Source organism: Plectropomus leopardus, chromosome 20 (assembly GCF_008729295.1).
Source record: "Plectropomus leopardus isolate mb chromosome 20, YSFRI_Pleo_2.0, whole genome shotgun sequence".
Lineage (NCBI taxonomy): Eukaryota > Metazoa > Chordata > Actinopteri > Perciformes > Serranidae > Plectropomus > Plectropomus leopardus.
This window is the reverse complement of record NC_056482.1, coordinates 13,440,771-13,457,972: the sequence shown is the minus strand read 5'-3', so window position 1 is coordinate 13,457,972 and position 17,202 is coordinate 13,440,771. Positions and strand designations below refer to the sequence as shown.

Below are 17,202 nucleotides of genomic sequence, written 5' to 3'. Positions count from 1 at the left end.
CATTCTGTTTGGATTTGCAAATGAGGTTTTAACATCCAGTGAAAAACGATTTGAACACAGTGCGGAAAAAAAGTAGGTTAAACAAAACATTTTCCCATGCATGCATTCATTAAGGGCTTACTTGAGGTCTGCAGGGATGCGTCCAAGATTGGACAAACCACAACAACAATCCCATCAATGCAAAAACGTCATTCACCACACTACATGGATTTAGGGGCTAAATATGTCTATGTACTGAGACACATTAGAATGGATATATCTAAATGCACGTTTAACCCTGGAACATAGCATGGTCCACTGACTGTGGGTTGCCAAAGTCCAGTATGTGTGTTAGAATGGGTTGTGGGGGTAGGGGTATAGCTGTAGACCACCCACCGGGGCCCCAGCGCACGCCTCGTCTCCCTGGCCCAGCCGCTGCCCTGCCTGGGTCCCTGTATCTCTGCCCCCCCTCCAGCCTCTGGATGATAGTATTTAATGATAGTGAGGGATCACTTTGGGTCCTGAGCCGCTGCCCTTTGCTTTCAAGTTCCACCACATCAGAGAGTTTCCCCGAGCCTCGGGATCAACGGGCTTTGTACACCATCATCTATTGCTCATCGCACACTGCCATTCAAACATAAACAGTGCGATCCTCACACTCCACCCTCCTGGCCAAAACATGTGTGGGAAGACAGGGAGACGAGTGCAGGAGCAAATTGAGGGGGGAGATGAATAACACTGAGAAATATTCCAGGAGTTGAGAGGGAGATCAAAGCAACAACTGCAGCTCGGTATGAAACCTGAGACAAAAACAAATGATTTTTAGGAATTCAAATACAGGAAAAAAAGAGAATGTAGCACTGTAATGGATTGGTTAAAGACAGATTTACACCATTTACTACAATACTGTAACTTAAGATACTTTATTAGAAGCATTTATAGTTTTACTTGAGTAAACGTACTGAAATATTAACAGTAAGATGTAAACTGTAGTATCCAAAATAGCAGTAATTCCTATGCAGAATGGCCCTTTCAGTGTGCTGTATTGTTATACAGAGTATATACAATCCTCATGAATTATGATGCATTCAGTAAACAGCACTTTAATGTTGCAGGTGGTCAAGGTGAAATGTATTCAAACTACTGAAGCTGCTAACTTCTCACTGTGTAGCTGTCCAGTGAACAGTGACACCCCCAGAAATTTGGCCAGGGTGGCCAGATGGGGCCATATAGACTGTACAAATAATGGACGTAACTGCCGTGATGCCACCCATTGGCTTGTGGACTGCTGTTCTGAAGCCTCAAGTTTAGCTTTTTGGTTATTACAATCTTGTTTTTTGTAGCCAGAAGTACCATTTGTATGAGAGGGAGGAGCATAGTGTTTATCTGACTGAGGAAGCCCTTAATTATGCATAATGTAAGGCCTTAGTAAAATGTGAAGGGGTGAATTATTAAAAAATAACAATAATAATCCCCCCCATACAGTTATAATGAATGTTGAAATTAGCTATAGACAACAAAACTGTTTTTGTACTCGGCTGTAAACATGTTTATTTCTGCTGTAAAGTTGGGCATTTTAACATGGGGGTCTATGGAGATTTACCAACCAGCCTCATATAATAATCCGTGGAAATGCAGTTTTTGGTACTTCCGCACTAGCGTCATTTTTTTTAGCCTTGGAGGTTGTCACATGGGTGGCACACCAAAACCAAAATTCATAACTGAATTTCAGGGATTCGATTATGCTGTTGTAGTATAAAGGCTTGTTGAAAACTATTTCAGTATAAGAGTAAAAGAACTGCATACTGGTATATACTGGTTTCTTATTTTGTTCATAATTTTCTAATGTGCATAGACTTATATCATTAACATTTTGAGTTAGTTTAAAAACATTCCTGCTTTAATCTGTTGTGTAGGTTTGTACATGTGTTAGGCTGGTCGTCCATTTGCTTCAAAAGACAAAGACAAAGCTTTAATTCGAAAGAACTGTATCAGGGTGTCAGCCCCCCCTGGCCACCCCTTTTTGGTGCCTCTGCCATAAATGTAGTGCATTAGGAAGTACATTCCTTTATTAAATGTAATGGTGTAAAGGCATAAAAGGGCATAAAGTGTTAGCACTTAAGTACAAATAGTTCAAAATATTATTTAATTATTGTAGTTGACTAAATGCACTTGGTTACTTTCCAAAACTGCTGTATTGTTTCATTAATGTGCACGCCTGCAATGGAAAATAAAATGAATTTTTGCTCTGAAACCATATTTAGAACACATTAAGACTACAATGCTCAATTTTATAAACTGTATGGAAAAATTAACCTTAAAACAGAGATAAGATCAATATGTAAAATACTGGCACAATACTGTAAAATCTGACAAGCTGATTTTACTTATAATAATCTTAAAAACCAATTGCCTTCAAAAATTGAAGTTGATATGACTTTTTTCCTTAATCTATATTTATATCTAATTGTTAAGTTTATTCAAAATTTAGCGTTATTCACTCAATTCTGTGAAGCTGTTGCAACTTTAAAATGACAAGTGAAATTACCTTGTACTTTCTAATTGTTAGCAACTTCAGTAAACTAAGTTAGTCTGACTTAACTCGACCATGACAAAGAGGAATTTGCCAAGGATAAAGTTAGGAGATCTGTGAGTTTTGTTTTGTTAACATGTTTAAGAAAATACAATTATGACTGATTAGTTTGCAGCTGGCAGAATACAAATATATAGCACAGTATACTTGGTTTACTGAAGTTGCTAAAACTTAGAATGATTGATTCAGTTAAACCCTTTCACAACAACTTCAGAAAATTAAGTAAAGATAACTACATTTTAAGTAAACTTAACAATCAGATATAAAGTAAACATAAATTAAGACTAACTAGTTACAATTTCTCACATTTTTCAAGGCAGTGGGATTCCTATATTTTTTAAAAGTAATATCAACTTGTCAGATTTTATAGTGTACAACTTATATGTGCCTGTACAATATATATGTCACTGAAACAAATGGTATTGAGCTGAGATATCTCAGTGAGGTATACAGTGATGCTCACGCCACTCTTTCAGCCTGACTTTATCAAGAAAAACAAAGTTACAAAAGCCAAACACTTTAAAACTATGATAATGTCACTTCCAAAACATAACCCTGGCAGCATTTTTCTTTAATCTTCCTTACAAAACCTATTTGCTATGCAAGTAAGATACACAATTAACTGTATACAAACACTAAGGCCCCATGGGGCTCAGCTTGCTTTCTTTCCTCTCACACTCCTTCACAACAGTCCTAAGCTGGTGAGCTCAGCCCGCTGACGTGTATCTAATTACCAGACATTTCTAGAGAAAAATGCCTACTTCAGGCCCATCCTAAATTGGTCCGTTCTGGATCAGCAGTGTGTTTTGGTCTCACTTGTGTCACTGCTAGTAATTATAAATCATCTACAAGTTATTTCAACCAGCTGGACCAACAAGCCCGTGGTATATATTTCTGGCCCGCCACCAGCGATTCATTTATGAATCCCAGGGTGCTGTCTCCCAGCATGAAAGAGGCTGAGCCTGGAACCACTGCAACCAATCAAAAATGCACTTTAACCCAAAATTTACAACACCGCTCACATTCCGACTGAGCTCCAGTTTCATTTCACCAGCTGGGCTTTGGCACGGCAACAACCACTATTGGTGCCATGTGGATAGATAGTGGTGTGTGTGTGTGTAGAAATATATATTCAGTCTTATTTTAGATTCACCACCAAACTGCGTACCTGTAGCTGAGTAAATAACTGTCAATCTGCATTCAGTGGGAGTGATGATTGGAATAAAATAAACATCTCTATATGTTTTAGTGTTGCCTCTTACATATTTATGGAAAACAACCTAAATACCACTGGTTTGAACCTTATTTCAGCATTAACACTTTTATTAATTTCTAACGCCATTCAGTTTCTTGTGTTTTCCTCACATATTTAACCTACCTCCTTTAAAAAAACACAATAGCTAATGATGTACCTCATAATGATTTTTCTTTGTAACTGGGCCTATTAGTTTGCATGCTAATTGTGTGACTTTTCCGTTTCAACAACAAGACATCTAATTTGGCCTCAGTGTGCCCATCAACTTTGAATTTTATGAAAACCTGACGCCAAAGTGGATCCATTTGTTGATGATGTAAGTGATGTTTGTGTTTTGGGTAAGACAGGAATCAGAAAAGCCCGGGGCCAGATAGTGCACAGAATAATGAGGAGTTAAAGTTAGGAAATGGGTACCATACAGTCCCTGACTGGTGAGGGAGGCGGTGGGTGGGGGTGCAATTGCCTCTTTCCTTTTTCCTACAAAAACTGCTCCCCTGTACTTATGTAAGCTGACTTCCAGGAGGTCTGCAACTTTAATGCATCTAGGGGGTGCTATAATAAACCTGGCCAAAAAAATGTTAAGAGGACACTGGAAACAAATATATTGTCCCACTGTACCATCAACAATGGCAAAGAGTCTAAATTCGTTTTTTTTCTCCTGGGTTGAGAATTGGAGATTTAAATTTTCTGAAGACATCACAGGGGCACTCAGGATTACACTGTTTTCGTTGTAAGGACTAATTAATTGCATTGTAAGGTGAACTTTGTATATCTATTGTACATAAAATATAGTCCCCAAATTCACTTTGTCCAAATCATTTGATACATTTTTCTGAAAAAAAAAAAAAAAAAAAAAAATAGAATATGCAGATGTAGAATAAAGTCATCCTTCTGCTGTTTTTAAAAAATGGTCACTGGGCATTACTTGAATTTAAACGTTTTTCCCCCCTTGCTGCTAATTATGTTCTTTTAACTAATTTTCCCTGGGTTTAATTATCTTTTCAATAAAAAGTTTAGCACAATGTTTTTTTGTTTTTTAAAAAAATGACATTTAAATGAGATATAATAAATAAATAAACAATAAAAACTATTGCTTGCAAATACAGTTTCAAGGAAAATCCACAAACACAATAAACTATCCGTCTGTATTTAAATGCTCTGAGCAATAGTCTACCTTTTTTCTTTGGGCCATATTTAGGAAGTGTGAAAATAAACAGAAAAAGAACAAAACATTAAAACAACAAAGTAAAAACAACCAAAAACTTCATAACATCAAGGCATTTAAAGTGCTTGATGCTGGAAATTTTTTGTCTTTACTATTTTTTAAGTAAATTAAATTTCACTTGGTGGTGCCTACTCATGCAAATGTATGTATTTATGGAAGTAGGTTTAATTAAACTTTTTTTTCCCAAAAGAAATCATGACCTTTAAATCATGACCTTTAAAAGGTGCAATAGTTTTGTCTCATCATTCTCATTCTCTATATCCATGCTGTGCATTAAGTTGCAAACTTGTCTGTTCAACAAAAAATAGGTCCTCTACCATATTTTAAAGTTTTTATTAGCCCTTAAATTATCGTTTGTGTGCCTACTATTTTATTGGTTTGTGTTGTTTATATTTGTACTTGCTCTATTTCAGAAGTAGCACTTTCAAATTTCGTTGTAGTCATACACTGACAAAAATACATTCTCCTCTATTCTATTCATAAATGGCAATTAAAAGCACCTAAAAACTTAAAACTTAGTTTTTAAAAGTGTTACCAAAGTTTTGAATTTAAATTCAAACAACAACAACAACAATAATAATAAAAATTATAATAACAATAGTTTTCATTATTAGAAAACAGTCATACAGTGCGTTCCCTTTAACATTTTTTTTCCTTTTTCAAAATGATATTTTTTGATCTGATTTTGTATGAGTAATTTATATATGTAATTTTCATGCATATGGTTAACGGAGTTTTTAAATTAAACGAGGAAAACAAGCATTATTCAAAGTTCAGCTGCGGACACCAGCACTAGCGTTGTAAAAGCAGTAAACGTAAATGGAAAGAGTCGATTTAGGCTTAAAGCCGAGCGCTTCAGAGACAGTCCTCACTGCTGAAGTGCCACTGAGCAACACACCAAGCCATAAATACAGTTCTCCGATCAACGCAGCATCAGGTTATTGTAGCATTCACAGACATAAGTAGTATAGGGCCTAGGCACCTACGTGTCCGAACGGGTCCAGGTGGTTGTTGGTCAGTTTCAGCTTCTGGAAGGAGACGAGCTGCCTCATCCAGTGCGCCCCCGTGGCGGGAGAGTCCGGGTGGACGTAGAGCCTGCCGGGCATGGCAGGCTCGGCCTTCCCGGTCACAGACCTAGATTAGAGCAACACAGTCACACTGTAACACTTAAAACTGACACACATATGCCAATCAAGCATGCAGGCGCTAAAGCAGGAGGACGTGGTCCGTAGTGTAAAGAAAGAAAGAAAGAAAAAAAAGTTAATTGGTCCATCATCTGTGGGCTATTATTTCATTATCAAAATTTCTAAATTATGCCAAGGGTAGTTTAAAAGAAAATCTAAAACAGCAAACAAAGACGACCTATTAGTGGGACACTGTTGCTAAACTTTAAAAACATGTTTTTAAAAGAGTAATCCAAGACATTTACGCACTCGTCTTACATTTTCAGGCCACCAGGATGTTTACCCTCTAGTCCAAACTTTGCACTGGAGCTTCCTAAAGTTTAATAAATCAAATTATAGCTACTCTCAGAAGTTGTTTTTTGGATGATCAGAGGTCAAATTAGAGCTGGTAGACATTGTTCTCCAACATCGTTAGATCAAGGGGGGGATTAGTTCCGGGACATGCTTTGGACAGGTCATTATCGGCAGTATTGGCATGTGATTATCCTCTAAAAGTACCCCATCATTGAAAGGCGCTGACCCAAAACAAGGCATTATTGAGCAAGGTTAGAGAGAGATAGACATGACACTAAACAAATAACCATCAAATTAATGCCCCACTGTGAAAGACAGCCTTTTTGCAGTGCATATATAGGCTGGTAAAACTATAGGAAAAGTCATCAGCATTCATTCAACAGCTCCGGCAGGAACGTTTCTCCCTGCTGACAACATTTCTTGGCAAGCATTAGAAAACGCACAGTTCATACTTTTCTAGGAATTAATATGTCCACTTCCTATTCTCATCCATCAGGTCAACAATATAAAAATTCCTGTTGAAATAAACTCCGGAGAGCGAAAAAACAACATCTACCACTGTTGTGAAATTTCGTATGTAAAATTTTTTAAAAAGTTTTTTATTGCAAGAAAAAGACGTTTTTTGTGTGTTATATTTTACATACCATTTATTATCGGCGAATTTGTATCGATGGTCGTCCGCAGGAACAACATCCATCAGGAGAATATATTTAGTTTTGGGGTTTAATCCCGTGACCTTGACTTTGAAGCTGGGGAACATTCGCCTGTAAAGGACAAAACACGGTTTATGGTGCTTTATGGTATTTCTGTCAAACAGTGGGGAAAAAGGAGGCGACATGCAGGGAAAAAAGGAGGCGACATGCAGGCAAAAATAAACTGTGGTGTGTTTTCATGCTTTTCTGCACCGTGGAGAAAAATCACATCCAACTTTGGCAATTTTAAACGTTTAGCGGCCTCATGTATGCATAAACTTTTACAAAACATCTGTTATAAAGCAGAATGAAAGTATGTTTTCAGAGTAAAATGTTGATCTTTCTAGTTTTTTATTATTGTAATTTGCAAAGTAAATTAGAATGCGTTTTCGTATCACGTGGGGTGGTTTAAAATGTCATACAGATGTCTTAATTTGGTTTGGAGAGTAAATAGTATTTTTTAAGGCAGGAGGGACCTGCGCATTATAAAAAAAGTTATTCACTGTGGGCCAGAATTTTTTCAGGATTCATTTAGTAAATCATTTGGATATTTGGTAGCTGTCATACTTTTTAGAAAAACAGATAATGTGAGTAAGTCTGAGCAGTCTCACGAGTCGATGGGTAGGGCTGAGGACGATGGGGAGCTGCTGCATAATATCATTTCACGCCAAAAACACGAGAGACATGACTGACGGGAATATAATGGAGACTTTATGCAGCTGTGTGAAAACAAACTGCCTCCAGCCCGCACTGGAGAGCACGGTGAAATGTAGCCGTGCTGTTACATATAAAATATTCATCATTTATAATACCCACATGCGAGCCGGCCCGGCGGCCACTTTGACACGAGCAGACAGAAGCGGCCATCGTGCATAAATGCAAGTTCACACTCAGCAGAAGAGAGTTTGACTGGATACGGTCTGAGGGCAGCAAGACACATGTGCAGTACAGTCCCTGCGTAACATGTTGCTACACAAGTGTTGTCACGCAAGAGGTGTCTGCGTATAATCTCACACACATCAGATACAGGGACAGCATTGTAAAAGGCATATGCTCCATGTTTATTTCATTTAATTCAGAGGAATGTAGAAACTCTGTCTCAGCAGCACACCGCAGGACAGTTTTGTCTCTCAGACTGATTGGTCGATGGTATTGCATTTCCCCAACAGGGCCACCCAGACTAAAATTTAGGCTATATGCACCGGTGGTGTTACACAGCGCTAAAGCGTCCACCAGATGCTCTGTGTTTTCTCTGTGGCTCCTCGCAGTGTAGATTTCCAAAATCCCCACGCAAGGAAAATTCCAGCCAGGCCTATAGCTTATATTTTGACTCTAGGCCTAGATACAACTCAGATATAATAATTGCGTTTGGAGCAATATCAGCAAACAAATATGCAGTCAACATCACCCCTGTTCTGATTATCTGATTATCGGCCTCCTGTAATAATAATGTTACATTTTTTTTAAACGATTGTTTTTCCTCTTACCTTCCAGCTTTGGTGATGATCATCTCCGTCCCCACCTCGTGAAACTTCATCCAGAGTTCCCTCTCGTGCAGGTAGACTTTTATTCCCTCCATTCCCTTCAAAACAAAACATCTTAGTTCCCATATTGTTTATAGCATCACTATATTAAGCCTGTGATTTTAGGCACATGGTTTTGAGGCCTTCTGAGTTTCATTTGTAACATTTGTTTTCAGCTGCCAAAGATCACATTTTTACTCCAAGAGGTCTAAATTAAAATATTAATTCTAAATGTCAAGAAAGAGGCAAAAAAAAAGTATTTTAGTAACAATAAATAATGTAAGGTATGTAGTGACCCCTCTGCAACAAAATCAATATCTGGGTGTCATTCTTTAGTCTTTACCTCGTTGGGCCTTTAGCATACACATTTAAACCACTCATAATATATAGTATAATGAGGCCACTGTTAATATATTCTCCTACAGAATATGCCACGTCAGTATAGTATCATATTTCATCATAAAATCTAGTCTACAAACAAGCGAAAATTATTTTGAAACTTTCTGATGTTGATTCAATCCTTAAATATATATATATTTTAAAAACTTTCACATTTTGGGCAACGCAGTGTGTCAAAAAAACTTATTGTAAGACAGGCTAATTAAAGAATTTAAAAAAAAAGTTCTCCCGGTATGTAAATATATTTTAGAAGAAGTAAAAATTGTAAAATTACATCATCCCACTTGCAGACATTTTCATCAAGATTTTGCGCATAATTTAACACCAAAACGACAATATAGTACTTGCCTGTATACGCATTTATTTTTTTTTCAGTGGGTTTGACCCCATAAGTGGAAGCAGCCTCGGCTCGCGGTGACACTGAGGCCTACCAACACACTGACTCATACTGACCTGCTGGATGTAAGTTGTCTGTGATGATGGGGATTTGCTTGAGGTCCCGTTCTGTTTCTCTGATTTATTATCGGTCTGTAATTCCCTTGAATCCGAGCCACCGGGAGAGTTTTGAAGGGCAAAAGTCTCCTCTTGGTCCGCCATGACCGGAGCTCCGAAAACCCTGTCCCAGCTGTAAGAGCCAAACAGAGATGTCAGTGTATGGGCCTAGAGCGTTTTATTGTCATTGTTGGAGTGATTTGAATACGTTTAATTACTCAGGAGGACACAAATAAACGTCGATTTGTCTTTGAAAGTGACCAGAAAGTTACAATTATTTCGGACGAGCCGTGTGCTTATAGACAGGCTAATAACTACAGCTCAGAAATATGAGCATTGTGAAACAAAACTGACTTAAAGGCAATATAAAGTTAACAGAGAAACAAATGTAGATTTAAAACTGATATTTTTCAGAGTAGAAGGACATTAATTGAACATATACTTCATTGTTTAAATAAGATGAAGCGTTGGCAACTTCTGTCAAGACGATTCTCACAAAAGGTGTCTCTACTATATACAGATGATTGCATATAATTGTATTTTAAAGATGTTATTCATAGCAAATGTATTATTTAAATAATATAATAACACAATCTAGTATTCATGACATTAAAAGTGTGATGGCTGACTTATTTTGGTAGCATAAGGCTGCACGCAGAAGCAGCACAAGATGCCCCTGTCTTTTGGGATTTCCTATTCATGTTCCCCAAAACAAAAGTCATGAGTTTTATTTTAGTATGGCGACATGGTGATGTCCAGAACAAAATGAAGCCTCCTTAAAAAACAAGCCTCTACAAACAAGCCTCTGGACTTATACGGTGCAACTGTAGCTACTCCTGTAACGCAGAGCAGCCTGTACTACCATGGATAGCAACAACAATGAATAGACGGAGCCGGATCAGAGCGGGAACAGCTTACCTAAACACAAAAACACGTCGTGGGCTCGAGTTGGACACGGCGGCGGCGCAACAGAGAAGCTTTAAAATGTTCAGTACCCCGTCCCAAATCAGATAATCCAGGCGTTTTGCTCGATGTAGCTGCGCTGATTCCCCATGAATCTCTCTTTTCTGTCCTCTCAGTTATTCCAGATTTCCCACAAACTGATCCGCGAGCGGAGGATCCTCGCTGACAGCTACACGGCGCTGCTCGATCCCTAATTGTGCATTTTACAGCTGAAGAACGTTTTGTGAGCCCCGAGCCCGGTGATAGCACCTAGCAGTGCGCTGTAGCCGAGTCCCAAAGGAGCAGGTCCGTCACCTCCTTCTCCCCTCCTCTCTCTCGCAGTCTCTGCCTTGTCAATAAGTCTCCCCCCTCTCTCTCGCTCGCTCTCTCTCGCTCTCTCTCTCTCTCTCTCTCTTGCGCGCTCCCTCTCCAACCCTCCACTGCGCATCAATGACCAACCGTGCGAAGCGGAAGCGGAGTTCGCGATGAGGAGGGGTGATGGGGGAGCAGTATGCGCTGAAATAGCATTGGTTTATACTCCAGATAATAATTCCGTCCAGGCCCCCCACCCCAGTTTATCTCCTAAACCTCTCCATAATCCCAGTCTGGTAGAAAGAATCCATTTGATATTTGTTCCTTCATGCGCCATTACGCGCAACCTCCTTTTCCTCAAAGTCATAGCCTCCAGACAGCAAGTTTATTAGGCATAATCTGAATATAATAAATTAATATATATTCTAGGTCAGCATGTCTATGCTTATGGCCGAATGAATGATTATAATTAATTGATTAATTGAGCATATATTTTGCCTGTATAGGTCTATTGTCAATTAACAGCTTGCTCAAGCAGTTTATAAATCGTGAATGCATCCCATATTCACTTTCCCATCATTCCCTCGCGCAGAACTGAACAGCTTCTACGACAATGAGGCTAGATCAGAACTGGATATATTTGTCCCAACAGAAAAAAACAAAACAAAACAAATAAACAAACAAAAAAAAAAACAAAAAACAAAAAAAACAAGCCCGGGGCAGCAATGGGGGCTAAGTTTAGGCCTGTGGCTCCCCACAGGTTCAGTCTAAACACCGCGGACAGGTTCACAGGAAACTGGACTGCATGTTAAGATCATAACACACCATATGGGCATTAAATTGTATGGAAACAAACCGTATGTGTATGTTTGCATTGATAACGCCTGTTTTGGCACGCAAGCATATGCGTATGTCTGACCTTATGGTGACACCGCAAAAAAAGCAGATTTACAATTTTGCATACAACATGTTGAATAGCAGAATAGAAAATAAGCCTCTGAAGTTTGACATTTTACCAAATTTCTCTCCATTAACTTTATTCTTGAACTGCAAATTCAGGGGATGGAGTTAATTCAGCATGGCCTGCCTTGATCCTCCTGAAATAAATAATGATCGGAAACAACAGCCTAAACGCAGCCTATTAGCAGAGCATTTGATTTTAAAGACAGACGGGAGCAGCATGACAACATACGACTTGCTAAAGTTGACATTTTTTGCAGTGTACGCGTAAAATGTCTCATTTGCATTTTAGGCTGTTATCTCATTACGCACGTGCCCAAAGAGTCAATTTGCCCATTATTTGGTGTGGTACAGAGAGTCAGCATGAGGTGGATGTTAGTCCATTAGCAAGCTCATGTAGATATGACGGGTAGGAGACGAGTAGTAGGTTATTGATCGATCAGTAGAAGGCCTGATGTTGAAACCATGGGGGTGAAGATATGGCAGTTAGAATGACTTTGCTTTTATTTTTGTGGTAGAAATGTTATCATAAAATGTTAAGATATTTTATCATAACATGTCTGAATTAATTACTGAGTATCTTTAAGTATACCGCCTCTAAATATATCGGGGATTTTGTCCAACAACATTCTCCCCGAAGGTACCAATTAACATTACATTGTAACGCACAGAAAAGTGTATATATACTGCATGAAGTTTCTCAAATTTTAATTTCTCTTTCCCTCTTACTTAGAAACACATTTAATTAACGGGGTGAAAGAAAACAAATCTACTGAGGCTCTGAAATCAGTCTCACGTAAAATTTTCCAAACTTGTAAAAATTTTTGCGGAGTTTCTAAGGTAAAGAGAAACTTTCTTTTCTCTCCTTTATGCACACACTCACGCAGCTGCACACGGAGCTCAGGAGGTCTTCCGGAGAGCCTGCTTCTCCATTACTGTACCAGCACAAATAACGTAGGCTTTGCAGAACTTGGACAAGGCCACAGAGCACTCCATTGCACTAATGTTGTTTTCAGACAAAGTATGACTACAATATAGGGATAAAAATTTCCCCAACATCCTTTAACAGGTATAATTGAAGCTATAATTTGTTTTACATTAGCATACAACTTTGATGCACGATAAAAACCAAGATAAACCTCGTGCGTTGTTAAAAAAGACACATATAGATAGAGCAAAAGAAAAAAATAATATAAAACAGAAAAATAGAGGAGCGAAAAAAAAAACGTCACAACAACAATAACAGTTTGTGCCAAGAAGGTAAATGACGTGTCACGTGTCACGAGCCTAAAACTTTAGTCAATATAAGCTAAAGGTCAATATCAGGAAGTGGAAACCCGCTTCTAAAAAGTTTGGAGGTTGAGATGAATTATTTTTTCAATAATAAGTAAATTTATACATCCCAGCTGTAGGCCTACATCGGTATGCGCTCTGCCTTTCTCGTGGTTCCTTTTAAGACATATAGGGACTAATTAGCGTGATAACCCATGCAGGAGAGATATTTAATTTATCTACATGAGGTTAAGAATACTAAATAAAAACGCAAAGTGCCAAATATTGAAAAAACAAAAACAAAACCTGCTTACTGACTTTTAAACCGAGTAGACTTCATTAGTGAAACTCATCATTTAAGAGGAAAGCACCAAAATGTGGAAACTGATTGAAGGCCCAATGAGCAAGTAAGGGGAAAAAAACAAACAACAACAAAAATGCCCTAAAACAAAACAAACAAACTAAAACAAAAAACCCTAAACAGTCAGCAACAAAACAAAACAAAAAGAAAAAAACAAAGACAAAAAAACAACACAAAATCCAACTTTTAAGCACTTTAAACAGTTAAAGGCGACCCCCAGAGATGACGTGGATATAGAGGTGCAGCATGAAAACTTCACACTATAATTAACTTGCAGCCTCAAACAAGAGACGCGTTAACGGCGCTTCACACACACTCACACACACGTGAACACGAATCGTTTAAAAAAACAAAAAACAAAACAAAAAAAGACATTAAAGGAGAAAAAAATATCGTAATTTTGGCTTCTAAAACAAACAAGTTTAGTAAGAAGCAGCTTAGTAAAACTTTTTGTAAATTTATTAAATGTATTAGATAAAAAAGTATTTATGGTCATATGCGTAAAATAAACAGATTTTTTATTGTGCAAATGATTTTTTCACTTGAAATAACAATATTTTCAAACGTGAAATAGATTCTTTATGTAAGTGCGATGCCACACATAGTAACATCCTCCAGGGAGAGGAATTAAAGAAGAACAGGAACGATACATTTTTATTTACACCAGCGGTCTAAAATAAATGGGCCTGGACGGGTTAAAGTTCAGCCGTTCTGCGCCACTAACGAATGACTGATCAGCCACCACATGAAAACTTTCACAAAAGAAAGGCATCTTTACCATGATACTACTCTTGTACAATGAGCCATTAAAGGTCATTAGAATCAAACAATTAGAGCAATTAGAGATTGAAACTTTTTGATATCATTCGTTTTAAATAATCTAAAAAAAAAAAAAAAAAAAAAAAAAAAAAAGATTATCCGCGCATCAATGTACGCATTTCAACTTTACCTACATTTAAGTTTAGTTTAGTAAATGTTTCATTTTGAGGTCACATTATGACAACCAATTTAAGACATTGCAAATAATAAAATAAATCAGATGAAATGCTATACAATACATGTAAATAAAATCTCATGTTCTGATTTGGAACTAAGTTAAATTGCATTGTCCCAAATATAATTTAAACAATAAAGAAAAAAAAAATTCAAATTCAACATCACACTGTGAAAAAAGGAACCAGTTACTCACAAAAGCCATCATGCATCATATGGAAATAGACAGTGACACATCACAACATTATGTCCTCTTTTACTTCAGATAACACAAAACTATTTATTTGTAGCACCCTCAAAAACTCTGAGAATTCAAAAATTATCTGTGTGAGCTTCAAATGTGAAATTGCAGACATATAAATGTATAATTTTTATCACTAGTCTGCATGACAGAGCAGCTAAATGATGCCAAAAGTCTATTGCAGCTAAAACTCTGCAAGACCAAATTATTATGTGAAAAATCTGTGTGTTGGAAAACAAGCTGATGTAATTGATGAGGAAACCTGCATCTGTGGATAACTTTCCTCAAAAAAACCCCAAAAAACAAAAAACAACAAACCTGAATCTAATCCTTTCTATGGTAGAACATAGTGAGCCTCTCAAATAACCTGTTTATGTCGACTGTAAAGCACATAAAACCTGTCCTCACCTCTGAAACAAAAATAAATCTCATGTTGCGTGACCATGCTGGCTAATTAGTATTTACTTTGAAACATAAAATCTAAATGTAGCCTGGAAGACACATAATGTATGAACCACAGAAGTCAGTGAGCAACACTGACCGGTGGCATCTAAACAGCCTCACCGCTGCTCTGACTGTAGACTGTTAATCTGCAGCATTAAAAATCGAAGCACTGGATGCAAACTGTGTCTAAAGCCCATTAAAAGTCATATCTTAAAGGCACTCTGCGTGGTACAAAAAGTTCCTCTTGGACTACAAATCCCACTCAGCCACATGCAAATGACAAGGTTAAAGAATTCAGATGAAAAAAGGTGAATTAAAGCTGAATGCAGGATTTAAAAAAACAAAACAAACAAACAAACAAACACAGGAGTAGCTTTCTCATGAATTTGATGCTGCAGAAAGTTGTGTACAAATGCAACAAGCAACAAGCAACACACACACACACACACACACACACACACACACACACACACACACACACACTCACAGGGATTAAACCCTCCCTACCTCCTGGCTGTCCAGTACTATGAGTGTGTGGTCTGATGTTACCGCTTGTTTAGAGCCGCTTAAAGTCTGGTGAGACTTGAGCAGACAGGCAGGTGAAAGCGCTGGTGTGGCTAACCACCAGTCCAGCCAGGACTCCTGAATCAGGGAGGGGAGCCTGCCCAGATGCTCCGCACCAAAGAGCAACTGTGAGGTTTGTGGCTGAAAACCCATCCACAGTTTTGGCTCTTAGGAGCTGCAGAGCCAGAGAAGACCAGAGAGGGGGAGAGAGAAGGAGAACAAAAGCTGCAGAGGTTGCATTTTTTAAGAGGTTTTCCAGGTGGCACTAAGGAGCTGCCTAATTTGAAAGACTAAGCAATTTGAAGTCTTTTCAAATCTGTTCTTTCCTGCTGCAATATGTTTTCATTTGCACTCAATGGATCTAGCATGGAGAGGGTTTTATGATCAATTTCTAAAACATAAACAATATTGTGACTCATTCTTGTGTGGATCAACTTCTCTTGCTTATGAATACTCAGCACTCAGCTGTTTGTATAATCTGCAAACATTCCACTGTCAAAAGAGGAGAAAAATGCAGCTAGATGAGAGCAAAAGCATGCACCTTTAAAGTCCAGTGTATCCAAATTGCCAGCAGCGCAACAAAAAATAAAACTTGGCTTGTAGTTTTGTGTTTAAAATAAGGGCTAACAGGATTACATGGCTTAACTGAGACTGGAAGAAAAGGAAAAGCTGTAAAATCTGACAAGTTGAACTTACTTAAAATAATTTTGGAAAGCGGTTACCTTGACAAAGGAAAGTAAATGTAACTGTTAATCTTAATTCATATGCACTCTATATCTAATGGTTAAATTTACTTAAAATTTAGTTGTATTTACTTAATTTTGTGAAGTTGTTGCATCATAAAAATGTCAATTGGGATTACATTGTTCTTTCTAATCTTTAGCAACTTCATGAAACCAAGACTGACTTAACTTGACCATGACAATGAGGTTTTTTTTAACATGTTTAACAAAATACAAATATGATTTACTCGTTTGCAACCAGCACAATACAGATATATAGCACAGTAAACTTTACTAAAACTTGCTAAAACTTGGAAAGATTAAGTTAATTCAGCCTGTCATTTTAAGTTGCAATAACTTCTCAAAATTAAGTAACTTTTAAGTTAACTCAACAATTAGATTATAAATTAAAAATAATTAAGACTAATAGTTCTATTCACTCAAAATTTTCAAGGCAATCTGATTCTTAGAAAAAAAGTAAACTGTTTGTCAGATTTTACAGCGTATACGGATATTAAAACAGTGTTAAACCTGCAGGTTAGGTCATTATAATGACTGGAAAGTGATGTATACAGATTGATGAGTCACTTGTTGGTGAGAGCACTCCCACTCAGCCACCATCCTCCTCTGATTCTCTCTACAGAAAAGATGAAGAGATGAAGAACTCCCTCCTGTTCCAGCATGGTTTCACCCTGCATGGCCACACATGGGCCTGTGGTCTGCCTACTGCCCAGAGTCTTTTTACTCCCCCACCT

General features: G+C 37.8%; 1 protein-coding gene and 1 long non-coding RNA gene across 3 annotated transcripts in view; one reads left to right on the top strand and one right to left on the bottom strand.

The window, feature by feature from the left end:
* tbx5a (T-box transcription factor 5a) overlaps positions 1–10,898 on the bottom strand; it is a 23,069-nt gene extending 12,171 nt beyond the window's left edge. For both annotated transcript variants that reach the window (XM_042508704.1, XM_042508705.1), the window contains exons 1-5: positions 10,555–10,898; positions 9,598–9,769; positions 8,710–8,804; positions 7,175–7,294; positions 6,039–6,186 (exon numbers count right to left, since the gene is read on the bottom strand). In XM_042508704.1, the coding sequence (XP_042364638.1) occupies positions 6,039–6,186; positions 7,175–7,294; positions 8,710–8,804; positions 9,598–9,741 (507 nt within the window). In that variant the 5' untranslated portion in view covers positions 9,742–9,769; positions 10,555–10,898. The remainder of the gene's footprint in view (positions 1–6,038; positions 6,187–7,174; positions 7,295–8,709; positions 8,805–9,597; positions 9,770–10,554) is intronic.
* The window catches only part of LOC121959436, a 25,506-nt gene extending 8,304 nt beyond the window's left edge, over positions 1–17,202 (top strand). Inside the window, exons 2-3 of the long non-coding RNA XR_006106910.1 lie at positions 8,717–8,780; positions 17,091–17,202. This is a non-coding gene — a long non-coding RNA (uncharacterized LOC121959436). The remainder of the gene's footprint in view (positions 1–8,716; positions 8,781–17,090) is intronic.